This window comes from Antechinus flavipes, chromosome 1 (assembly GCF_016432865.1).
Source record: "Antechinus flavipes isolate AdamAnt ecotype Samford, QLD, Australia chromosome 1, AdamAnt_v2, whole genome shotgun sequence".
Lineage (NCBI taxonomy): Eukaryota > Metazoa > Chordata > Mammalia > Dasyuromorphia > Dasyuridae > Antechinus > Antechinus flavipes.
In genome coordinates, this window is record NC_067398.1 from 219,298,882 (window position 1) to 219,320,548 (window position 21,667).

Consider the following 21,667-nt stretch of genomic DNA (forward strand, 5'->3'; position numbering starts at 1 on the left):
TAAATCTATCATACTGACCACCAGCCAATATGAACTATTCAGGTGCATCATTTTTCTTCCAGTGTGCTGCAAAGCAGGGAACTAGATGACAAAAAAATGACATTATAATTGATCAGCTTCAGATCCTAATTCAGTACTTTACAAGGTTCCTTTTATACTTCATTCCTATGATAGAAGGAACACAGAAGATGAATATAGACTAGGCAATGGACAAAGATAATACAAGTATAATTTAAATAATTTTCACAAAAATTTTAAAATAAAATCGATTCTAATATGATGACAATAAGAACCTGTAGTATTTAAATTTGCTATGGAAACAGTGTCAGCTTTCTAGGGTGAGTATAGTGGACTAAGGCATCTAAAAATCTTTTTTTTTTTCCTTCATTGATTTCAGTACTGCTTTGCTCACTTTCATTCACATTTTGCCTGGAGGATTTTTCTATAGCTATCTACCTATTTATAGAGTACTCAAGAGGCATTTTAAACCAAATTTATTTCCACCAATTCTGAACACCAAGATCAGTCACAGTATTTTTTGTTTTTTTCCCCCTCCTGGACCTCTATTCAGGAGTGTCCAAGAAATGTTAATTGGACACATATGGGAAAAAGAAGAGGTCCTAAGAGTGTTTATAAAATTCATACAGTGGTGACAATAGCAGGCCAGCAAAAAGGCCTTAAGTTCATAGGGAGAAGTATAACATAGTAGAAAACCTCCTAGATTTAGAGTTAGAGGATCTAGATTTTTTTAATTCTGGCTATGTGCAGTAGGAAAATCATTTCACTTCTCTAAGGCAAAGCTTTCTATATCTAGATGCAGCTAGGTGAGCAACTAAATGCTTTGAGGCTAATTTTAGGTAAGGAAGACATGAATTCAAATAGATCTTCATAAATTTATTAGCTGTGTATCCCTGGCATGTTACTTAATATCTCAAAACCATTATTTCCTTACCTGAAAAATGTGGAAAAATCATAACATTACTTTCCAGAGTTGTTATGATCAAATGAAATTATGTATAGTACATGCTTGAAACTGAATTCGAACTCATATCTTCCTGACAAGTTTACTTTAGCAGCCCACGCAAATGATCCTTACTCTTCTAATTTGAAAATCCCTGCTTTAGGAAAGTGTGCCATTTAATTTGATTCATTTTTCAGGAATTTGGCACCCCACCATAGAGTGACTTAATGCCATGTGTGAAGTAAAAGAGAAAAACAGTGTCAAGGGACATAAGAAATTCCAGCATATTTTGATGATTTTATGTTGGAATATATAAACATTCAAATTGATCCTCCCCCCAAACATCCCTCTGCCCATCCTAAGTATTATATAATTGTATTTAATGTAATAAATTCAGTCAATGAGTAAAGCAGAAATATTTTATAAATGATGCCATCTGGTATTATCATTATGGTTATCACCTGTAACGTCCAGAAGATGTACAAAATTAAAGGTAACTTTTGTTTCCTAGTCTCATTTTATTGGTAGGATTGTTGATGTATAAATATGTGCAATCCAAGTAATAAAAGAACAGAATCTCTCTCTCTTTCCTATCCCCCTTCCTCTCTGTCTTTGTTTCTTTTTTCTCTCTTGCACTCTCTCAAATTGACTCTCTCTTACATAGGTTGAAAATATAAAGGTCACTATGAGTATATCTCACACTTGAGTGGCATGGGAGTTTTATTATCTGTGCCATTTCTGGACTGCGCCCATTCACCCTTTTTTAATCAAAGTAATGAGTGCTTCCTAGCATGTTCCTGCCAGATGTACTACAGTCATGCAATTGGTCTAATCCCTTTTGTAGCTCAGAACCTCTGAACTCAACAAATTCTCCAGTTTCAGATCCCCCAGAAACAGTAATTATGGTATGCATCACTAGGCCAGGCCAGGACAATTGTGCTGTGCAAGATATACTATTATTGGACGGCTTCTTTAATTATACCTAAATTATGTAGGTTTTTAAAAAGAATTTTGAATGCAGACTATGGAGAATAAATAGATATATAGAGAGGGAAATATTGAAAAGAAAATTAATAATTGTAAATAGTTGGCTATGATTTGCAAATAGTTTGAAGAAATACAAAAGTAAAGAAAGGCAATTTATTAGGATTTTGTAGTTTCCATTTTTATCCTAGAAAAATTAGTTATCTATTCTAGCTTAATATTTTTGCTATAAACTGTTTTATTGAATATAATGCTACACTAATATATCTTAGCGGGATTACTGTTGTGTGCTGATTCCTTTACATTTTAAGTAGGACACTTCTGATGATTAGACAGGTCAATGAATTTGCTTCATAACAAGATGGTTTTTATTTTATTTTTTAACCTTTTCAACAGAATGATGCCTTTGTTTTCTCTCTCTTTATTTCTATACTCCTCCAGATACTGCATGGACTATTGTACAGCACAACAGCTCAGACTTCACCAGAGTAAAAAGTTCCAATAGAGAAAACCCTCATACTGTGTTTTTCAAGTATACTGCCAATACAGAACAGCTCCAGGCTACAATTAACCATGCAGAACATTGTGAACAGGAGCTTGCTTACCATTGCAAAAAGTCCAGGCTTTTAAATAAGAGAGGTGAGTAAAGCTGAAGAATCTTATTATGTTGCATAATGTGCTTTATTCAACTAGCTGTTATGGATTTTAATTCCTCTAAGGTTGTGCCATGGTACTATTTAATTCACAAGATTCTTGTTTACTTAGCAAACAGGTCTCATTGTGGATGTTATAGAGTCCCTTGCTCAGGAAGGAAGACTAAGGTCAATGCTTTATGAGGTTCTTTGTAATCTTAATTGTTCTCTCAATATTACCCCATCAAATAACTGTACATAAAAGCTTCCTTTCTCACAATCTAAGCAAAGTTTGTCAGTCATAAATCGGACTTTCTTTTGTTGTTTTGTGTTTATTGTTTTTACAATTAGTCTCTGGAACTAATATTTAAGAACCAAGGTTGATCTTTGGCATCATTCCATTCTTCCCACTTTTGAGTATTTTCTATTGACATCTTTAAATTAGTCATGCAGTACTCAGTACTCTCATGCCTAACTAATTTCTTTTTAGTAAACTAGGTACTTGCAGAGTTATATTGACAATCAAATGGAGAAAACATTTAAAATTTAAAGTGTTAGTTTCCTGAACTTCCCCAAATCATCACAGGGGAATATTATGAGCACCAAGAAAATTATGTCTAGAACATTTGTCTTACATTTCTAAAAAGTGACATAATGTCCTTTAATATTTAATATCCAATTTTCCCAGTGGTATATTCGGAAAATTACTTAGTTCTTTCAAACAATTAACATACTGAAATAAACATTCCCTTCCTGTTTTGAAATACCTCTTAAAGTGAGTTAGTAACTTAGAAGGAATAATTGAATTATCCTTGGCTCTTTAGAGAAACTAGAGTCCTGCTGATTTCTTAGAATGATCCAGGTATCTTTCATATCCCATACCTTTTTGAATATCTACATAAAAGGAACAAAAATATATTTATCTAATTATTTGTACTTAGAAGGACAAATAATTTTTCATTTGAATAAATCTCTCCCCTCATTCAATTTTAATCAATTTAAATTTCTGGAGACAATGTATTAATTATATTATCATTTGTGTTATTGAGAGAATCCTGAGAATAAGGAAGGAAAAAGTTCAATATTATGCCCTGCTGCTTAAGAGCTATTTACCTGTAAATTCACTAACATTTCCAGGTTTTCTTATTTTTCTCTACATGAAGGGAATGCTAATAGGAAAATTGAAATCTAGGTGGTGGGAGGAAGAAAATATTAATTTAGTGAAAGAAGCAAGTTAATTTAACGATAATAATAATATTAATAAATTAGAACATACCTAGCACTTATTGAGTGTGCCTCTGATCCAAAGCACTGCTATTCACTATCTTTATACCTAAAACAGTCACTCTATATACTCCCAAATAGGCTGCACAATTGAGAAGCCTATAACTACAACACTTCTCTTCCAAAGTCTGTCTTTCCTTTATCTTCCTGGGATCCTGAACTGAACTCTGTTGGTAAAAAATTATCCTTTCTGTTAGCATGTGTATTTGTGGTTGAACTATTTGTTGTGCTATGCTTCTTGCTAACTCTGTGTTTTCCCCTGCCCCAAAATTGAATTGGTTTGAAGCATATTTGTTACTATTGAATCTCTGTTGGTTTATTTGGCACTCACAAATAACTGACAATACCTATGATTATTTCAGGTCCTATGTCTTAGTATATAATTTTGTTTTAAGAGGTGTATATATATATATACAATCAACCAGTTAACATTATGTCATGTCAATACAGGGTGATATAATGATACTGACTGTAACTTCTAGCTAACAAACTGATCATTCATGTTGAAAATACAAAAGCAAAAACATCATTTATGTTTTCTATGAAAACAGATTACTGTTTCTGATTAAGTATGTCCATATATAATCAATATACACATACACACCTTAAAAGTGAAATGTTATTTTAGCAGCACTGCTCTCACATGTTATTTCTCCTTTTTGCTGTATCTGGGGATTTCATTCTCCTTCATTCTGTTCTCTTGATTTTTATAGATTCTTTCATTCCCTAAATACGACAATCAGGATAGTCTTACTTCCCTAACCTTCTGGTGTTTACTTTTTTTTTTTTCCATTAAGAGAAAGTGGGTTGTATGGTGATGTGACTGGCATGGGGAAAAAAAAAAAAGAATGATGTGGAGAGGAAACTTTATCTAACTGTGTTCTCAATCCCTGCTACCACATATTATTTTCCCTAACTCATATTCTTGCAGCAATTATTTCTTGCCCTTTCAGAGACAAAAGACATAGAAGAAAGAGAAATATAGTTTGAAGGAACATGGAAATAACCACAACAGCAATAACAACCACAAGCAGGCCCTGTTTATCACTCTTCCTTCTTTATAATTCCTAGACCTTGTGGCCTTTCTCACTTTCATAATAGCTCCTAACACACTTATCTTTAGTACTTCATCTTTATTTCCTATGTCCCTGAGCAAAAATCTCATACCTTGACAACCTCCACCCTACTTTTTCATTCCTTCTCATTTCCAGATATTTTCTTAATTCTGAATTCCCTCTAGTCCATGTGCCCATTCTTCCTCCAACTATTAAAAATTGATGGTGTTTTATAATGGTGTTCTGGAATTTAAAAATTTTCTTTTTGCCACTACTTGTAAAGTTGGAGAGGATATAGTTGAGGGTAGTGAACTTTTAAATCTCTTGACAAGGATAAAATGAGGGCAAATATGTTTCTCACATCTTGAGCATTACTTTTAAAATCATTTACCATGGAAATTTGCTTATGATAGTATCCTTTATATCTAAATCATGTATTCAGTTTGATCTTATTTCTGTATGCAATGTAAGATGCTGTAGATTAATATCTTTATAAGGCTTATACTTTATAGTTTAGTTTATATTATTGGTTTATAGTTTCTACCAAACTGCTTTCCAGTTTTCCCAGCAGTTTTCTGTCAAATGGTGATTTCTTGTCCCCAGACCTTGGAATTTTGAATTGGTCCAAAACTAGATTACTATGGTCATTTACTATTCTGTACTGTGTTCCTAATTTATTCCTTTGATCCATCATTCTTCTTAAACATTATCAGATCGATTTTGCTGTCGTTTTTTTTTTTTTTTTTGGGAGGGGAGAAGGGAAATATTCACTGTTTTTTAAATTTTTATTTCCCCCAGTTACACATAAAAAAAAAAAAAAAAAAACCTCTTTTATACCAGTACATTTAATTTTTTACATATTTCCTGATAAATCATGTTAGGAGAGAAAAATCATAAGAGAAAACAAAAAACAGAAGAAAAAGGAAAAAATGTAAACGTAGCTATGTGTTGATTTATATTCAGTCTTCATAGTCCTATCTCTAGATGTGGATGGCATTGGTTTATACCTTTATAAGGTTTAAACTTTATAGTTTGATTTATATTATTGGTTTTATAGCCCTTTGGGCACAGTTCAAAATTCCTTTCCAGAATGGTTGGATCATTTCATGACTCCACCAATAATGCATCAGTGTCCCAGTTTTCTCACATCCCCTATAACATTTATCATTATGTGTTCCTGTCATATTAAGCCAATCTGATAAGTATGAGGTGATACCTTGGAGTAGTTTTAATTTGCATTTCTCTAATCATAGTGATTTAACTTTTTCATATGACTATAGATGCTTTTTATTTCTTAATTTGAAAATTTTTCATATCCTTTGACTATTAATCAATTGGCTTATGACTTGTATTCTTATAAATTTGACTCAGTTCTTTATATATTTTAGAAATGAGACTTCATCAGAAACATTGGTTGTAAAAAGTATTTGCCAGCTTACTGCTTTATTTCTAATTTTGATTGCATTGATTAAGGTCTCCTTTATTATACTTCACTATTAATTTCCTCTTATAACTCATTTAACCTTTCTTTAAGAATTGAATGCTGTGCCACTTGGTGCATAAATATATATATTTAGTATTGATATTACTTCATTTTCTGTGGTTGTTGTTGTTTAGTCATTTTTTCAGTTCTGTCCAACTCTTCATGACTTTATTTGGGATTTTCTTTTAAAGATATTAAAATGCTTTGCTTCTCTAATCCACGACTGACCAAAAATTTAGCAGTTTTTTTTTTATTTCTTTGTTTTTAATTAACCAAATCCCTTTAACAAATAGTGATCAAAACTGATTTCCCTTTTCCATTTCTAATTTTATCCAATTGCTTAAGTTGAAGTTTATAATTTCAGTTTACTCTCATGCTTACTTTTTTATATAATTTGGACTGATTTCAACCTTTTTAAAATCAGTGAAAATTTGCCTGCACACAATCAACTTTGACATTACTCCCAAATTTGCAGACATTAATTCCCTGTCTGTTCAAATATATTCAATTTCGTTATTTTTTCTGATGTCATTCAAATTTCTCCATGCCCAGTGTTGTGAGCTTTTTCTTCTCAAAAAGCAGCCAGGTGATAAAAGTTCAGATCTTTTATTATCTTCAATATAGCCCGGTTAGCTTAGAGGCCTATCTCTCTGCTTGGTTCCAAGAGCTCTTGCCGCTTTGTCCTTTGCTTCTGCCTCTGCTTTCTTCAGCCTCCAGCCAGCTCCAGTCTTCATGTCATTCCGGTGAAATCTCGACTTGTAGCGTCTTCCTCTCTCCAGCACTCTCCGACTGGCCCATTGGCCTATTTATGCTACTTCCAGAGAGAGGGATTATGGGTAGTTCTACTTAGTACCTTGTTTCAGGTTCTGCCCAAAACATCTTCTTGTAAGATTAGATCAACTCTAATTAGTTAGCAGTTAGTAAGGATTCCAACATCTCCCCCTTTCTTTTGTTTTAAAACATAGGGGGTTTCTGAGGGGGTACACATAAATCCATCAATATGGGCCAGAACTTTGTAACAGATATACATGGTATACATAAATCCATCAATATGGGAGGCATTATACATAATTTACATAAGTACATAGCAATATAACACAGGCTAGTAGTAATGTAACAACATGAATCAACCTAAAAATTTACACATGTCCATAAGTCCTAGAAACAGTCCAATAGGATTCCATTGTCCATTAGTTCATGTGCCAGGAATCCAATAGTTCCTGTAAGCCCTGAAGTACTGCAAAAGTCTCATCAACAATTTTTCATCTCAGGGAACCCAATGATTCTTGCTGGTTTTTCAAGAAGTAAAACAGTTTCATCTTGTGTTAGGAAATCCAATGATTCCTGAAGCTTTTAAAAGTCTTTTTAACAGTTTCATAGTCAGCCATCTGATTCTTTCTCCATCTGTGGAAATATAAGCAGATCTTCTTCCCCAAGCAGTTAATCTAATTCCCTTCTATTTACCAAATTGGGATTTCTCCTCATCATCTGGTAATTACATTGGAGTCGTTTGCATTGGATATTGTCTTGTTGTCTTAAAAGGCCTGTATTCTTCCCAACTGTAATCCTGATTGCTTTTCTGTTGGTTGATGACATCAGAATCCTGAATTTCTAAAGTCTCTCTGGGTGTAACCTCAGCTGCTATCATGCCCCACCTGTCCTTTGATTGATACTTTAGAGCTGGGCCTTGCCTCTCCTTCCTCTGGGTCAATATACATTTAGAGGCCCAGTGAAAGCCTCGGTTACATTTTGGACATGGGGTTTTGGGTTTCCTCTCACTCTACCTTCTCATTTTATCTCTGTATCTACATTGGGCTCTCAAATGTCCAACTTTTCCACAATGAAAACATCGACGAGTTTCTCTAGAATTCCTCTGCCAAGAAGGACCTTGTCTTTCCATGTTCATCATAGTCTGGGTATAATAAGCATTTGTGCCCACTGTGGCACAGCGTCTTATGATTTCCTCTGAAGGAGCATCTTTGTCTAGCCCCCATATAATTCTTTTGCAAACCTCATTGGCATTTTCCTTAGCCAAATGTTTAGTCATTATTTCTGTTGCTGCATTGTCTCCAATGGTTCTTATTACAGCTGTTTGTAAACGTCCCACAAAATCATTGGGACCTTGCTCTATTTTTGTGAAAGCATTATTTCCATCTTTCTGTCCAGGGAGAGAATTCCAAGCTTTTATTGCAGCCTTAGAAATTTGCTCATACACTGTTATGGGATAATAAATCTGTTCTGAACTCTCTGCATACTGACCTTCACCAGCTAGTTGGTCGAAAGTGATTTGTACAATATCTCCTGTTTGCCTATTGCATTGGGCTTGAATCCTACATAATTCATGAAACTCCGAAAGCCACAAAAAAATTTGTCCCGGTTCTAGACAAGTTTTCACTATGGATTTCCAGTCATTCGGGGTTAGGATTTCAGAAGACAAATGATCTAGTAACATCTTCACATAAGATGATGTAGCCCCATAAAGAGTGCAACCCTTTTTCAAATCTTTAATTTTTCCCAAATTAAAAGGAGTGTATTTTCTCTCTTTTTGACCTGAGGAGTTGAGCTCTTCAATCACAGGATATGCATTTATAAAATCAGATATACCTTCTCCTTCATTTTTTGCTTTAATTAATGCTTTTTCTAATCTTGTCAAATTCTGCTTTACAGGAGAAGCTGACTGTGTTTCTGTCTTTCTCCCTCCCTCTTGTTCCACCCATGAAGGGTTAATTGCGGGGGGAGGGTCATGAGATGTGGAATCACCTAATTCCTCCTGCTGTGAAGTATCATACTCAGAATTGTAATTAACTCCATTCTCATCTGATTCGTCCTCCTTTTCACCTAGTAAAGTTGGCACTTCTTCCTCCTGTAGTTTTCTTTTCATCATTCTATCACTTAAATAACTTCTTATAGCCAATTGTATTACATTATATGTATTAATTATTGAGTTAGGCCCATTTTTATCATAGAATTGACAAAGATCCTCTCCAACCAATTTCCATTCATTTAGATCTAATTCCTTATCAAGAGAGAAACAAGGACATATGTCCTTTACAGTTTGTAAAAGTTCAGTGATTTGCTGTAAACTTATAATTAAACCTTGGCTTTCCATAACTTTGACAATGCTCTGTAAACATTTTCCTTGAACAGAAACAGGCTGTTTTCTAAATATCTGTCCCATCTTAACTGAAGTTCTACTTTAACTCTTCTAACAAAATTTCTTTGTTACACTCACCCTAATTTCTGGGTTGAAGTCTTTTCCACTGGATCAGGATCAGAGGCTTTTCCACTTGAATCAGGATCGGAGCTTTTCCACTGAAATCCACTGAGGGGGTCTGTTAGCCCCACGTTGGGCGTCAAAATGTTGTGAGCTTTTTCTTCTCAAAAAGCAGCCAGGTGATAAAAGTTCAGATCTTTTATTATCTTCAATATAGCCCGGTTAGCTTAGAGGCCTATCTCTCTGCTTGGTTCCAAGAGCTCTTGCCGCTTTGTCCTTTGCTTCTGCCTCTGCTTTCTTCAGCCTCCAGCCAGCTCCAGTCTTCATGTCATTCCGGTGAAATCTCGACTTGTAGTGTCTTTCTCTGAAGAACTCTCCGACTGGCCCATTGGCCTATTTATGCTCCTTCCAGAGAGAGGGATTATGGGTAGTTCTACTTAGTACCTTGTTTCAGGTTCTGCCCAAAACATCTTCTTGTAAGATTAGATCAACTCTAATTAGTTAGCAGTTAGTAAGGATTCCAACAGCCCAGCACCTTCCTATTTTCATCTTCAAGTAAGTGTTTATGATATATACGCATGAAACTTCTTAGTATTCAACAACATTTTTTTTTCATGTTTTCATCCCAAGCTGTATTTTCCAATGTATTTTTCACCTTCTCTTCCCATTTCTTCTTTCATTGCTTATGTTCATTATAAATAACACAAGGCAAGATGAACAGGAGTCTGAAGAATTAGTGTTTTCCTGATGCCTTCTTTTTGAGAACAATTTACAACTGATCCTTCCATTTAAGAATGGCTGTATCTTCTGATTTCATTTGCAACCAGGATATAAATCATTTTGGAAATTATTCACTGTGATTTTTTTTCTCAATTTATTGGCTTTGGCCAAAAAAAAAATCAGATTAACATTACCAATGGTTAAATTTATGTTTATAGAAGGTAAAGAACTCTTTGAGCCTTAGTTTCTCAAGACTCCTTTTCCAAAATGTTGCTACGCTAGTGAGGAGAAAATAAAAAAGACTAATAGGAATGAAAACTATTTTGTATTTTATTCTTTTTTTACTCTATTTTTATGTTGGCTGACTTCTTCTATGCTGATTATGAACATATTATGTAATAATGAACATATTATGCTACTATAGAGCACAATAATATGAAGGAAAAAAGAGAAAAAGGACATTGCATGACTTTAGCATACTCTCAAAATGTTGCTGTATATCACTTCTCTTTTTCATGATCAAATTCATGCTGAAATACACACACATATATATACACACACATACATGCACTCCAAAATTGTCTATATTTATTGCTTCTTTTCCTCTTATCTCTCAATCTCTTATAATATGGTTTTGTGCCTCATTACTAAACTAAAAAGGATTTCTTCACATTTACCTGTGGTATCTTAATCATCAATTCCAATACATTTTCCTCAGTCTTGATTCTTCTTGATCTTTCTGCAGATTTATTTTTTTTTTATTCTTAACAAATAAAGGTAATTTCCATCTACATGAACCTGTCTACTTCATGCCTGGTTTTAAAAATATAATAAACTCCATACATAATTTTCAAAACTGTGCTGCTATCTGCTTCCTTCTGTATTTATTTTTCTTCTCTTTTATGCAGATGTTCAAAGAGAGTCCTTTTATAAAAATCACTATTGCAAGTTCATTTTCCCTATCCTTATTCCTTCATTCCATTTCCAACTAAAAATGAAAAGAGAAAGACGGGGCAAAAAAGACCCTCTTTTTTTTTTAAACTTATACACCAGTCTTGTCCAAATGTACATCATTTTCTACACGATGGGGCCATCACCTCTCTTTAAGGTAATATACTTCATCCTGAAGTTTCCTGCAGGCATGATAGGACATTGCTTTGATCAGAGTTATTGTTTTGGAATTACTTTTCTTCTCAATATTGTTGTCCTGTGTAAATCATTTCCCCAATTCTTCTTATATTATTCTGCATCTCATACTCCCCAAATTCTCTGAAATCACCTCTCTTATAAATAACATTTCATTTTATTCATATATGACAATTTATTCAATCATTCTACCACTGAGAAGCACTATCACGTCTGGGCTAGCTCTCTGGAGGGCCTCCGGATCAGTCAGAGTCAGGATCAGTCAAAGTTCTTGGTCTTTAGAAGGAGAAGTGAAGGACACAGGCAAGCTGCCACATGGCTTGCCAAAGATGAATCCTGGACTATGGAATCTGAAGCCTGCACTCATCTCTCCTCAGCCTGCTGTGGCAGAGACCTCTCTCCCCTAGTCCTCCAATCCTGACCTCTGATTATCTCACCACACCACATTCAGCAAACACCAATCATGAGGAGAGCCATCACATCACCATATCATCTAAATATATGTTTATAGAACCATTATCTCACATTGAATAGGTAAATAGCCTTAAGTGCTCTGCTGTCTTAAATTCAAGTACACCTTTTCAGAGTTCCAGCTCTCTAGAAAGCATCACTTATTTTTCATTTTTAAAAATTTTTATATTTAATACACTTTTAGGATTAGCAATTTTTTCCCCTTGTGATTATTTCATCACAGGTATTATTCCCCATCTTAAATTTTCCTCACCACAATTCTAGCTTGTTTCCCTGTTGAATTTATGTTTTTTATGCCAATTTGTATTTCTGAATGTTCAACCTCACTTTGCCTGGTTTTTATAAAAGTGAAATTCATTTCCCACTTCTTTCTTTCTTTGTATGATTTTCTCATTATGATTCCTCTTCTGCATATAATATTGACTTTATGAACTTTTACTTGATGCCTTAGCTCTAGTTTCACCCTGAAATCTCCCTCAGCTTCAGAGAAGAACAGTCTTCTGCTATATTTTTTCCACTGGCTTTCAGAGACTTCATTTTGATGAAGGAATTAGCAAATAAGTAGCAAATAAACTAAATTTCTGACTTTCTTTACTTCAACACCATGCCCCTTTGCTAGAAATTTCAGCAGCATTTCCATTTTCCCCTGCTACTCTTTAGCCTCCTTGAAGTCTGGTTGACTTTTGTTTGTATTTTATATCCAATGCTTAATATACTGCCTGTCATATAATAAATAATAAATTCTTGTTATCTAGTCTTGTGAGAAATAGTAAATTTCTTTGCCCTATATAGTTGTATTCTTTTTAGTCTCTTTATTTCTTTCCTTTCTCCTCTTTCTACCCCTTTTATCATTTGAATGAGTTGAAGGAAGAATTTATGTTCATCAACCTTAACTCCCCTTTTTATTTCAGCCAAACTGGATTACTATTCATTTGGATCTCTGATCTACCTGGTTCTGTATGCCCCATGAAGACTATAAGTATTACTGGAGTTTCCCATACATCTAGTAGCTGAGCCTTCCAATCTGTGTTATCTCCCCTCCCACATTATAATTCAGGATCCTTGAGAACATGATTGTTTTTGTGTTTCATTTTTTTTTTTTTATGTTCTCAGGTTTTCAATAGTGTTTTGCATATAGTAAGCACTTAATACATGCTTTTGTGTTTTCATCTTATAAAAATGCTACCCCTAAGGTACAGGCTTGATTCCATTAAGTACATATATTAACTCACTGTATAATAGTTTTCTATTTTCTTTAATCAAAAAAAAAAAAAACCTTTCTTTTCTTTTTTTTTTTTTTTTTTGTTTGTCATGTTTCTCATGAAGCTCTCTTTTACAATCTGATTCCTCTGGACAGGCCTGTTACACATCAATTCCTGTTTGCTCTTTATGTTCCAGTTAAATTGACCTACTTATTTTTTTTTCTTGTTCATAGTGTTCCATCTCCAGTCTATAAGCCTATGTACTGGTTACCCCTCATATCTGGATTATACTCCCTCTTTATTTTTGCTTTCTAGAGTAACTATTTTAAGCTGAGTTTTTATCATTTTCTTCATAAGACCATTTATGATCTTTCCAATAGCTCTTGATCTCATCCAACATCAAACTAGTACATATGTTATTTTGCCACCTCACCCCCAATCCCAGTGAAATGTAAGTTACTAAGGACAGGAATTTTTTTTAGTGTTTTGTTTTTGTTTTTATATACTCAGTACCTAGCACAGTGCCTTATAAATAATAGATGCATAATAAAAATTTGTTGAATTGAACTATATATTATGCATTGTGATGCATTCCAATTTCCTTGGATGAAAATTTTAAATATAATCTTTGAAAATTTATAGATTTGGAGAGTGTTAGACATTGGAGACAAATTTACTTTTAATTTTCTCATTTTATATCTGAGGAAGCTAAGTCCCAGGAAATTTTATTATTTTATTGAAGGACACAGTTAATCAGTTACAAAGCCTGGATTTAGAAACAGATCTTAGAGATTTATCTATGTCAAGTAGTTTAATATTTAGTAGGAAAAGGTTCTGTTTGTCAGGTCTCTCAAGTCTGGGGACAAACTTTACATAGCATTCTGTACTGCTTTAAATTCTTTATATTGACCAAGTTGTTCTGTGAATTGATTCTCTTTCAATCTTCTGCCACTAACTTGCAGTTTCTATAATACCTTGCAAAAGAATGGAAATCTGAAGTATTGTTTCATGGTTTTGGACCATGGTAGATAGAACAGAGAGCTCAGAATGTAATTGCTTAAATCCTATTTATGACCCTATTTCATATAAAATGCAACAATGCATATGCATATATACACCAGAACTTGAACTTTACAACTCAATCAATCATATTGTCACATAGAATATATAAGGAAGCAAAGTCTTAAACTGATGGTTATCAGCAAAGTTTTAAAGAAAATCTTTCTTTTCATAACATCCTTTAAGGCTCTATTAGATTCTTTCTTCAAGTTATATTTTTGGAATCCAAGATATTCAAAGAGTAGTATGAACAATTTTATAATTTTAAGACATAAGTATTTATTTCTTTAAGTAAATCAACTAACTCTTCAATTCTTCAATACTCTTCTTGAGTATTTATTATGTTCTTGGCATTATGGTAGCTGTTGGAATACAATAAAGGAGCAATAAAACCCAAACCTTGCCCTCAAAGATCTTACAATCTAATGAGGGAGACCAGATTGAACATGATATTGGAATGTTTTGAAGAGAGAACAGGTTTTATATATGTTTAATCAAAAGAATAGAAAAAAAGCTATTTTTAATTATGTGCAATTCATATTTACCATAGACTGGTATATAAAGAACACTGATTTTTCTCTGACGGATACTCTCTAAATATGTGATCTTGGGTAAAATGCTTCAGATTTCTCATTTATAAAATAAGGTAATGTTATCTGTGGTTCCTTTATCTAGCATTCTATGATTTAACAGAATGATTTGAGCATGATCAGGCATTTAATTTAGCCTCACATTCTTAATACTAAAATGCTATCTTCAGAGTCACGCCAACCTTTCCCCAAGCTTTGTTTATCCTACTTATAAACATCTATAGTCACTACTATCTTTTTCTTACATATTGTTTGCATTTTTCCAGATAATTCTTTTTCCTGGGTTTCTTATATATTCTCAAAGTTCCTTCCAATATTCTGGACATTATGAATGGAACCAGATGGCACATGATGTCATTCAAAATGCTCTAGGCAATTTTCATGGTTCCTACTTTATAGAGAATTTGGCCACAACAGACAAAAAACAAAGTTGTGCATTAAATTATAATGATGTGCTTCATTTTTAACTAGAAAAAACATCATGTTAGGGTAATTAATTTTAAGTGGTATTTTGCAGACTAGCTATTAAGCATTTTTAATATTTCCCATTACCTACTTTACATCTCAATGTATAGGAGAGGAGATATTAGGGTTTGAGGAGGGGTCTACTCAAGATACTGCTAATAACAGCTATTAAAGCCATTATATCCATTCTTCCCAGAACAGAATTTGGTGCTTTTTGAGGCACCCTGCTGGACTGGCAGTTGTCTGGTAATGAGTGAAATGTTCTGTTTATGAGCTAAGAGATTGTCAGCATAGCAGAAGTCTTATCTTACACTGAATTATAATAAACGGTAGTGGCTGTACTTAAAAAAAAAAAAAAAAGAAGAAGAAGAAGCTGGGATACATTCCAGACTCTCAGTGGGGGTCTAAGAATGACAATTCCTGAGTTTGAATGAACACATGAAAATGTCCAAACATCTGTGAAGAGCTAAAAGATCTAATTGCCCCATACCTTGACCTTGTACGACTTCATTTTCACCTTTCAAGCCTTCACTCCTTCAAAGATAAATTGCCTTCATGATCCTCATTATCCTTTGCTGGATATTATGTGAATTTCCCATTCTGCTAAGTTAGGAAGATTGTTAGTCTTAATGTGCAGTACTATAGAGCTTTTATCGCTTAATTGTAAAGACTCTGAAAAGTAGATAAAATGTTGAGTGATAGGAGTGAACAGAACCTTGGTAATAGACTCTGAGAAATTTTGTTTATTACAGCAAGATGGTGCAATGGATAAGATATTAGGCGTCATCAGGAACAATCTGAGTTTTAATCCTGCCTCTGTTGTTGTTATATACATTTCTATGGGAAAACCAACTAATTTCGTTGAGGCTTAATTTTATCATCTAATAATATATGTAATACCACACTCACAGGGTTGTTGTGGAAATCTGAAATTACATATAGGACTTTGCAAGCTGTAATGCACTATATAAATGCCAGCTATTATTGTTCAGACTCATAGGATGCTTGATCTAAAAAGTATATCAAAAGTCACTTAGTTTCACATTTTCTGATAAGTTACAACTCCAGTATGCCTTGTAAGTGGCTCAATAGCCAAGGCTTATTACCTCTCAAAGCTGCCCATTTAATTTTTGATCAGCTATTATCATTATGAAAGCTTTACTCATGCAGATTTAACTTCTTCAAACTTCAACTGAGTCCAAACAGAGAGTTTAAACCAGGAATTCTTAATTTTTTGTGTGGTTATGTGGGACTGCTTTTATAGTCTTGAGAAATAAATGGACTCCTAAAATATTTTTAAATGAGTAAAATAAAATTTATAGGATTTAAAAGGAAACAAACAAATAAAGATGTAATTTTCTCCCTAGTGGAGCATACTCTAGATTTAAACTCTCATCTATGAAGTTATATAATAACCCTTTAATTTAATACCATAGTTCCATTTTCATCCCACACTTTGCACAGACTCTGTGCCCACACCTCAAACCTGGAATGCATTCTCTTCATCCCTGACTCTTAGAATCTCTAGCTTCTTTCAAAACTCAACTCTTTAATAAGATTTCTCCTAATCTCTTCTTCCCATTCATTCCTTCTATCCCTATTTAGATCTAGGAAGAATAACAAGATTTTTTACTCATCTAATTTTATTCTCTTATGATTCTTAATAATAGTGCTTAATCATTCTTTAGGTTATTACTTTCCTTTCTATAATATGGCTTTCAAACTGTTGACAATATATGTTAATGTGATCTGAAGGAAGAATAATAAAGCATCACCATCTCCCTAGTCCTGGATACTATGCTCTCAGTGCTACGAAGTGAATTAAGATTTACTTCAGTCAAGTAAAGAATAAATTGATGCCTTTACCTTACCCAATAATCATATCCTTTAATATTTAAAAATATTCTCCTGAAATGTTTTACATTTCTCAAAAATAGTACATAGATGTTAATGTGAAAAAAAAAACATTTTTTAAGAACACATATAAGAAAAATTTACTAGATATAAACAGTTTTCTCAATGGATGTTCCATAGTGTTCAATAGATTTTTGCTTTACTGAATCAATTATCCTGATTTCAGTTTTAACAGAATTTACTTTTTAAAAAATAATTCTATTTTTAAAGAAATCACATGAGAATTTTGTTCAAGATAAATTATTCTAATATCATGCCTGAATGATTAAGAATGATTAATTCATTTTCCTAAGAAAGTATATAACTGAGACAATCATTTAATCTTTGGTAATGAAATATTTTAAAAATTAAGTTGGGTATTATTTTTTTAATAATAGATTTTTATTTTCAAAATATATATAAAGATAGTTTTCAACATTAACCCCTGCAAAATTTTTCTCTATCCTTTCCCTGACTCCCTGCCTTAGACAGAAAGTAATCCAATATATGTTAAACATGTGCAATTTTTCTAGACATATTTCCATATTCATCATGCTACACATGAAATATAAGAAAAGGAAAAAAATGAGAAAGAAAACAAAAAGCAAGTAAACAAGCACAGCAAAGATGACAATGCAATGGTGTGATCCATATTCAGTTTTAGTTTATTTTGAAAGAAATATCTTGCTTTAATATGTAAGATAGAATTACTTTAAAAGTATCCATGTGTTTATATATAACCAATAATATATCAAAGTAAATATTTTATATAGTTTTATGTATTTCATTGTGTTTAATATACATATATGCTAAATTATTTGATATAATTAAATGAGCCAGAAAAATATTATGCAAAGAAGAGAGCTTAGAGATAAAAGTTTATCATAAATGGATAAAACAGACATACTTTTCTGTTTGTTTTTTAGATGGAATACCATTAAGTTGGTGGGTCGGAAGAACCAATGAAACACAGACTTATTGGGGAGGTTCCTTGCCTGATGTTCAAAAGTGCACTTGTGGATTACAAGGGAACTGCATTGATTCTCAGTATTACTGCAACTGTGATGCTGATCGGAATGAATGGTGATTTCTATATGATTTTATTATACAAAATGCACTTTTATCTTTAAAAAGAATTTTTAAAAAAATTTTGTGTGTATAATATGAAAAAGCCACTACATTCAATAAAACAAATAAACTACAATGGTATGCATATTTACTAAGATAAAATAAGATAATCAAATGTGTTGATTTGTTTCTTACAACATTTTCTATATTAAAAACTTTAAATATGCAATACTTTCTCTTTGTAGCATTCATTTGTTCTACCCAATTTGGTATTAAGGCCTCATAATTTTTATCATATATTCTTTAATTTGCTTTGAAACAAAAAATGTAATCATATCAAGTATTAAATGTACTTTTGATAATCAGTCCTTTTTCCAATTTTAGACTTTATAATACTCTTTAGGCAAGTTCCCACAACTTGCCATTGAAAAACATTTATTTCCACTTCTTAAATATTTATAAAGCTTTATATTTATTGTTATTAAATTAATAGCATTAAATATTTTAAAATGTTTATGTTTATTTGTAAAGCTTAATGCCACAATGATATGTGTCATAGTGTAGGGTGATCTTGAAGTATTCCTTCTTTGTTTGGGATTTTTGGCAGTTCCAGATCATTTTTCCTCCCAGCATGTCTCTGTCTCTGTCTCTTTGTTTCTTTGTCTCTTCATCTCTCTGACTCCCCATCTCTTTTTCTGTGTCCGTCTGTCTGTCTCTCTGTATGTATGTCTGTCTCTCCCTCTCTCTCTTATTCCATATATATATCTTTCAAATTTCTTTCTGTGGATACAAGTCTTCTAGTGCCACTGAAATAAAATAAATCTCTAAAATATTTTTTATAGATGTTTCATATTCTGATGGTTATGCCCATGTCTCATGAGTTCATCTGTAATTATTTTTGCTATGGTTTTGATACAGTTTTGAATGAAAATATGAATTTTTTTAATAAAAATATTTGCCTTTCCCATGACGAGTATCTTTGCTTAGCATCAGTGGTTAGCAGTTATTTTTATTTTATTTTAAAAATCTTCTCACTGGTCTTTCAAATACAAGAAGCCCACATTATTCTTTAGAAGAACCAAAATTAACAGTTCCAGCTGACAGGTCTCTGATGATATTTGATTTTTCTCAGAATTAATAAGGTTGCATTCCAGGATGGTTTGTCAGCATTTGCATGTTTTTTATTTTTTATTTTTTTATTTTCAACCATACTTTGAGTTTCAGTACAACTTACTGTGTGCTTGAATGATTCTTGAAATGTTGACTTCCATACACCAGCAAGTACCAGCAGGCAATATCTCTAAGAGTCATTTAAGTATGCTACTAAAATTATATTATTGTTGTTCAGTCATGTCTGACTCTTCATATGACCTCAGGAATCATACTGTCCTTGGAATTTCTTGGTAAAAAATATTAGATATTGCTATTTTCTTCTCTAGTAAATCAAGACAGAGACATTAAGTAATAGTTTATATGTAAAAGTCATATTTGAACTCAGGCCTTCCTGACTCCAGGCCCAACATTTTATGTACTGAGCTGTCTAGTTGCCCAACAAACAGACAAATAAAATCCTTTAGCTATCGAGGTGAAATGCAACTGACCCCCTTATTTGGTTGGTGCTATAAACTGCTGCTACCTAGAGTTAGAGGGAACTCTGAGAGGCAGAAAGCTAAAAGTAATAGTGATAAAAAAAAAACCCATAGAATTAAAAGAATAATGAAAAAGTACAATAAAACTTATATATATGGAATGAATTCCATACCCAGTTGACAGAACTAATTAAAGACAGAGAAAGTAGTTCAATTTGTTTCTGCATGGTCAACGTCAATGTTCTAAGTTGACTCTGGCAGTCCGAATATAAAACAATATCACAATTATTACTTAACCTAAGTAATTTGCATACCTCTGGTAGTCTTAAAAAATTCAAAGTATAATTCTTGATTAAAAATAATATAATTAATTTGAAACAAATGTTAAATGATTCACATAATTTTCAGTATTGAATAATGAATTGCCTATCATGCTAGTTTTGATATAATGAAATGAAATATATATGTGTTTATATGTGTATATATGTAAATATAAACATATATGCACATATTATTCACATGTATGCTTATATCCACATCTTCAGTGTCCCCAAAATCTTAGTGAAGTTTTAACTTATCAATGCTTAAAATTTGATTTTTAAAAATTGTTCTGCAGTTTTATGTTTGTTAGGATTGAAAATGGAGATGTTGAATTGTAAATTACTTAGAGTTTAAGGTAATGGATGACTTATAGATATTTTTATGTTTCCTTTTTATATATTGGGAATATTTTAAATATCTGAACCCATTTTCCCAATATTTGTTTCTTCTTTAAAAAGAAAAAAAAACAAAAACAGAAACATTGTTTTGATATTTGAAAAGCCTTATATATTCATTGTCTTATTTGATCTTCATAATGTTCCTGTTAGGTAGATATTATAGTTATTCATACATTCATTTTGTAGATGAGAAAACTGAGGCTTTTAGAAGTTAAGTAAATAATACTGCTAGCAAGTGTCCCAGACAAATTTTAAATCCATGTTTTCCTGACTCCATGTCTAACATTTAGTAAGCCATGCTATTTTTTACCTAGCACATTATCACCCACACAGCCAAACTTGCATTCAATGACATGTTTTTTTTTTTTTTTTTCACGCCCCCAAAAATCACTTTTTCACAAAATCTCATATCTGTGAGAAAATGAATTACTTGTCTCTATGGCACTTGTATTCTTTCTCTTGATTTGCATTCTCAAATAGTAAAATCTTTTCTTTTGAGTAATACTATCTTAAGTAGAAATGTCAATTTTACACAATGAAACTTAGGGTGTTCTGTCAAGACTCCCACTCAGGCATTGGCAACCAATTTCTGTATCTCAATAACTTTCTACTGTTCAAATTTTGATTTTGAAATATGAGGTTTTTATTTTCCTTCAATAGTTGCTTTTCACATGTAGTGGTTATTTTATGTCTTCCTACAATGTCAGGAAGGTAAGAATTTTTAGATTGAACCTTCCAGGATCTCTGCCCACTCCAATTCTTCTCTTTTAGCTTGAAGCCATTTCTGCCTGCTAAGACTTCACTTTTCACTATCTATCAGTCAGGGAACTTGAAAAGGAGCTGGATTTAGAAATAAGGGCAAGAGATAGCCATTGTAAACTATAAGACAACATGAATTCACCTCTAAAGACATCCTGAATGATGTTTAAAGTACATTACAAACATTCGAAAGTAAAGAACAAGTTTCATTTTCTTGAGATCTTCCTCCCTGCAGAGGAGGAACTGAAAAGCTTAGTCTCACTTGGGACAAGGAACTCAGATACTAATTATGTAATAAATGTTCCTAATAGTGATTGGGAAGTAATAATGATAGGGTTATCTCTAGGGTCCAAGACATTGCTAAGAATTCTTC

The 21,667-nt window shown here is 32.7% G+C and overlaps 1 protein-coding gene across 1 annotated transcript in view; it reads left to right on the top strand.

Moving 5' to 3' along the window:
* CNTNAP4 (contactin associated protein family member 4) overlaps positions 1-21,667 on the top strand; it is a 630,591-nt gene that overhangs the window by 541,842 nt on the left and 67,082 nt on the right. The window contains exons 13-14 of the mRNA XM_051996707.1: positions 2,387-2,584; positions 18,086-18,242. Of these exons, the coding sequence (XP_051852667.1) occupies positions 2,387-2,584; positions 18,086-18,242 (355 nt within the window). The remainder of the gene's footprint in view (positions 1-2,386; positions 2,585-18,085; positions 18,243-21,667) is intronic.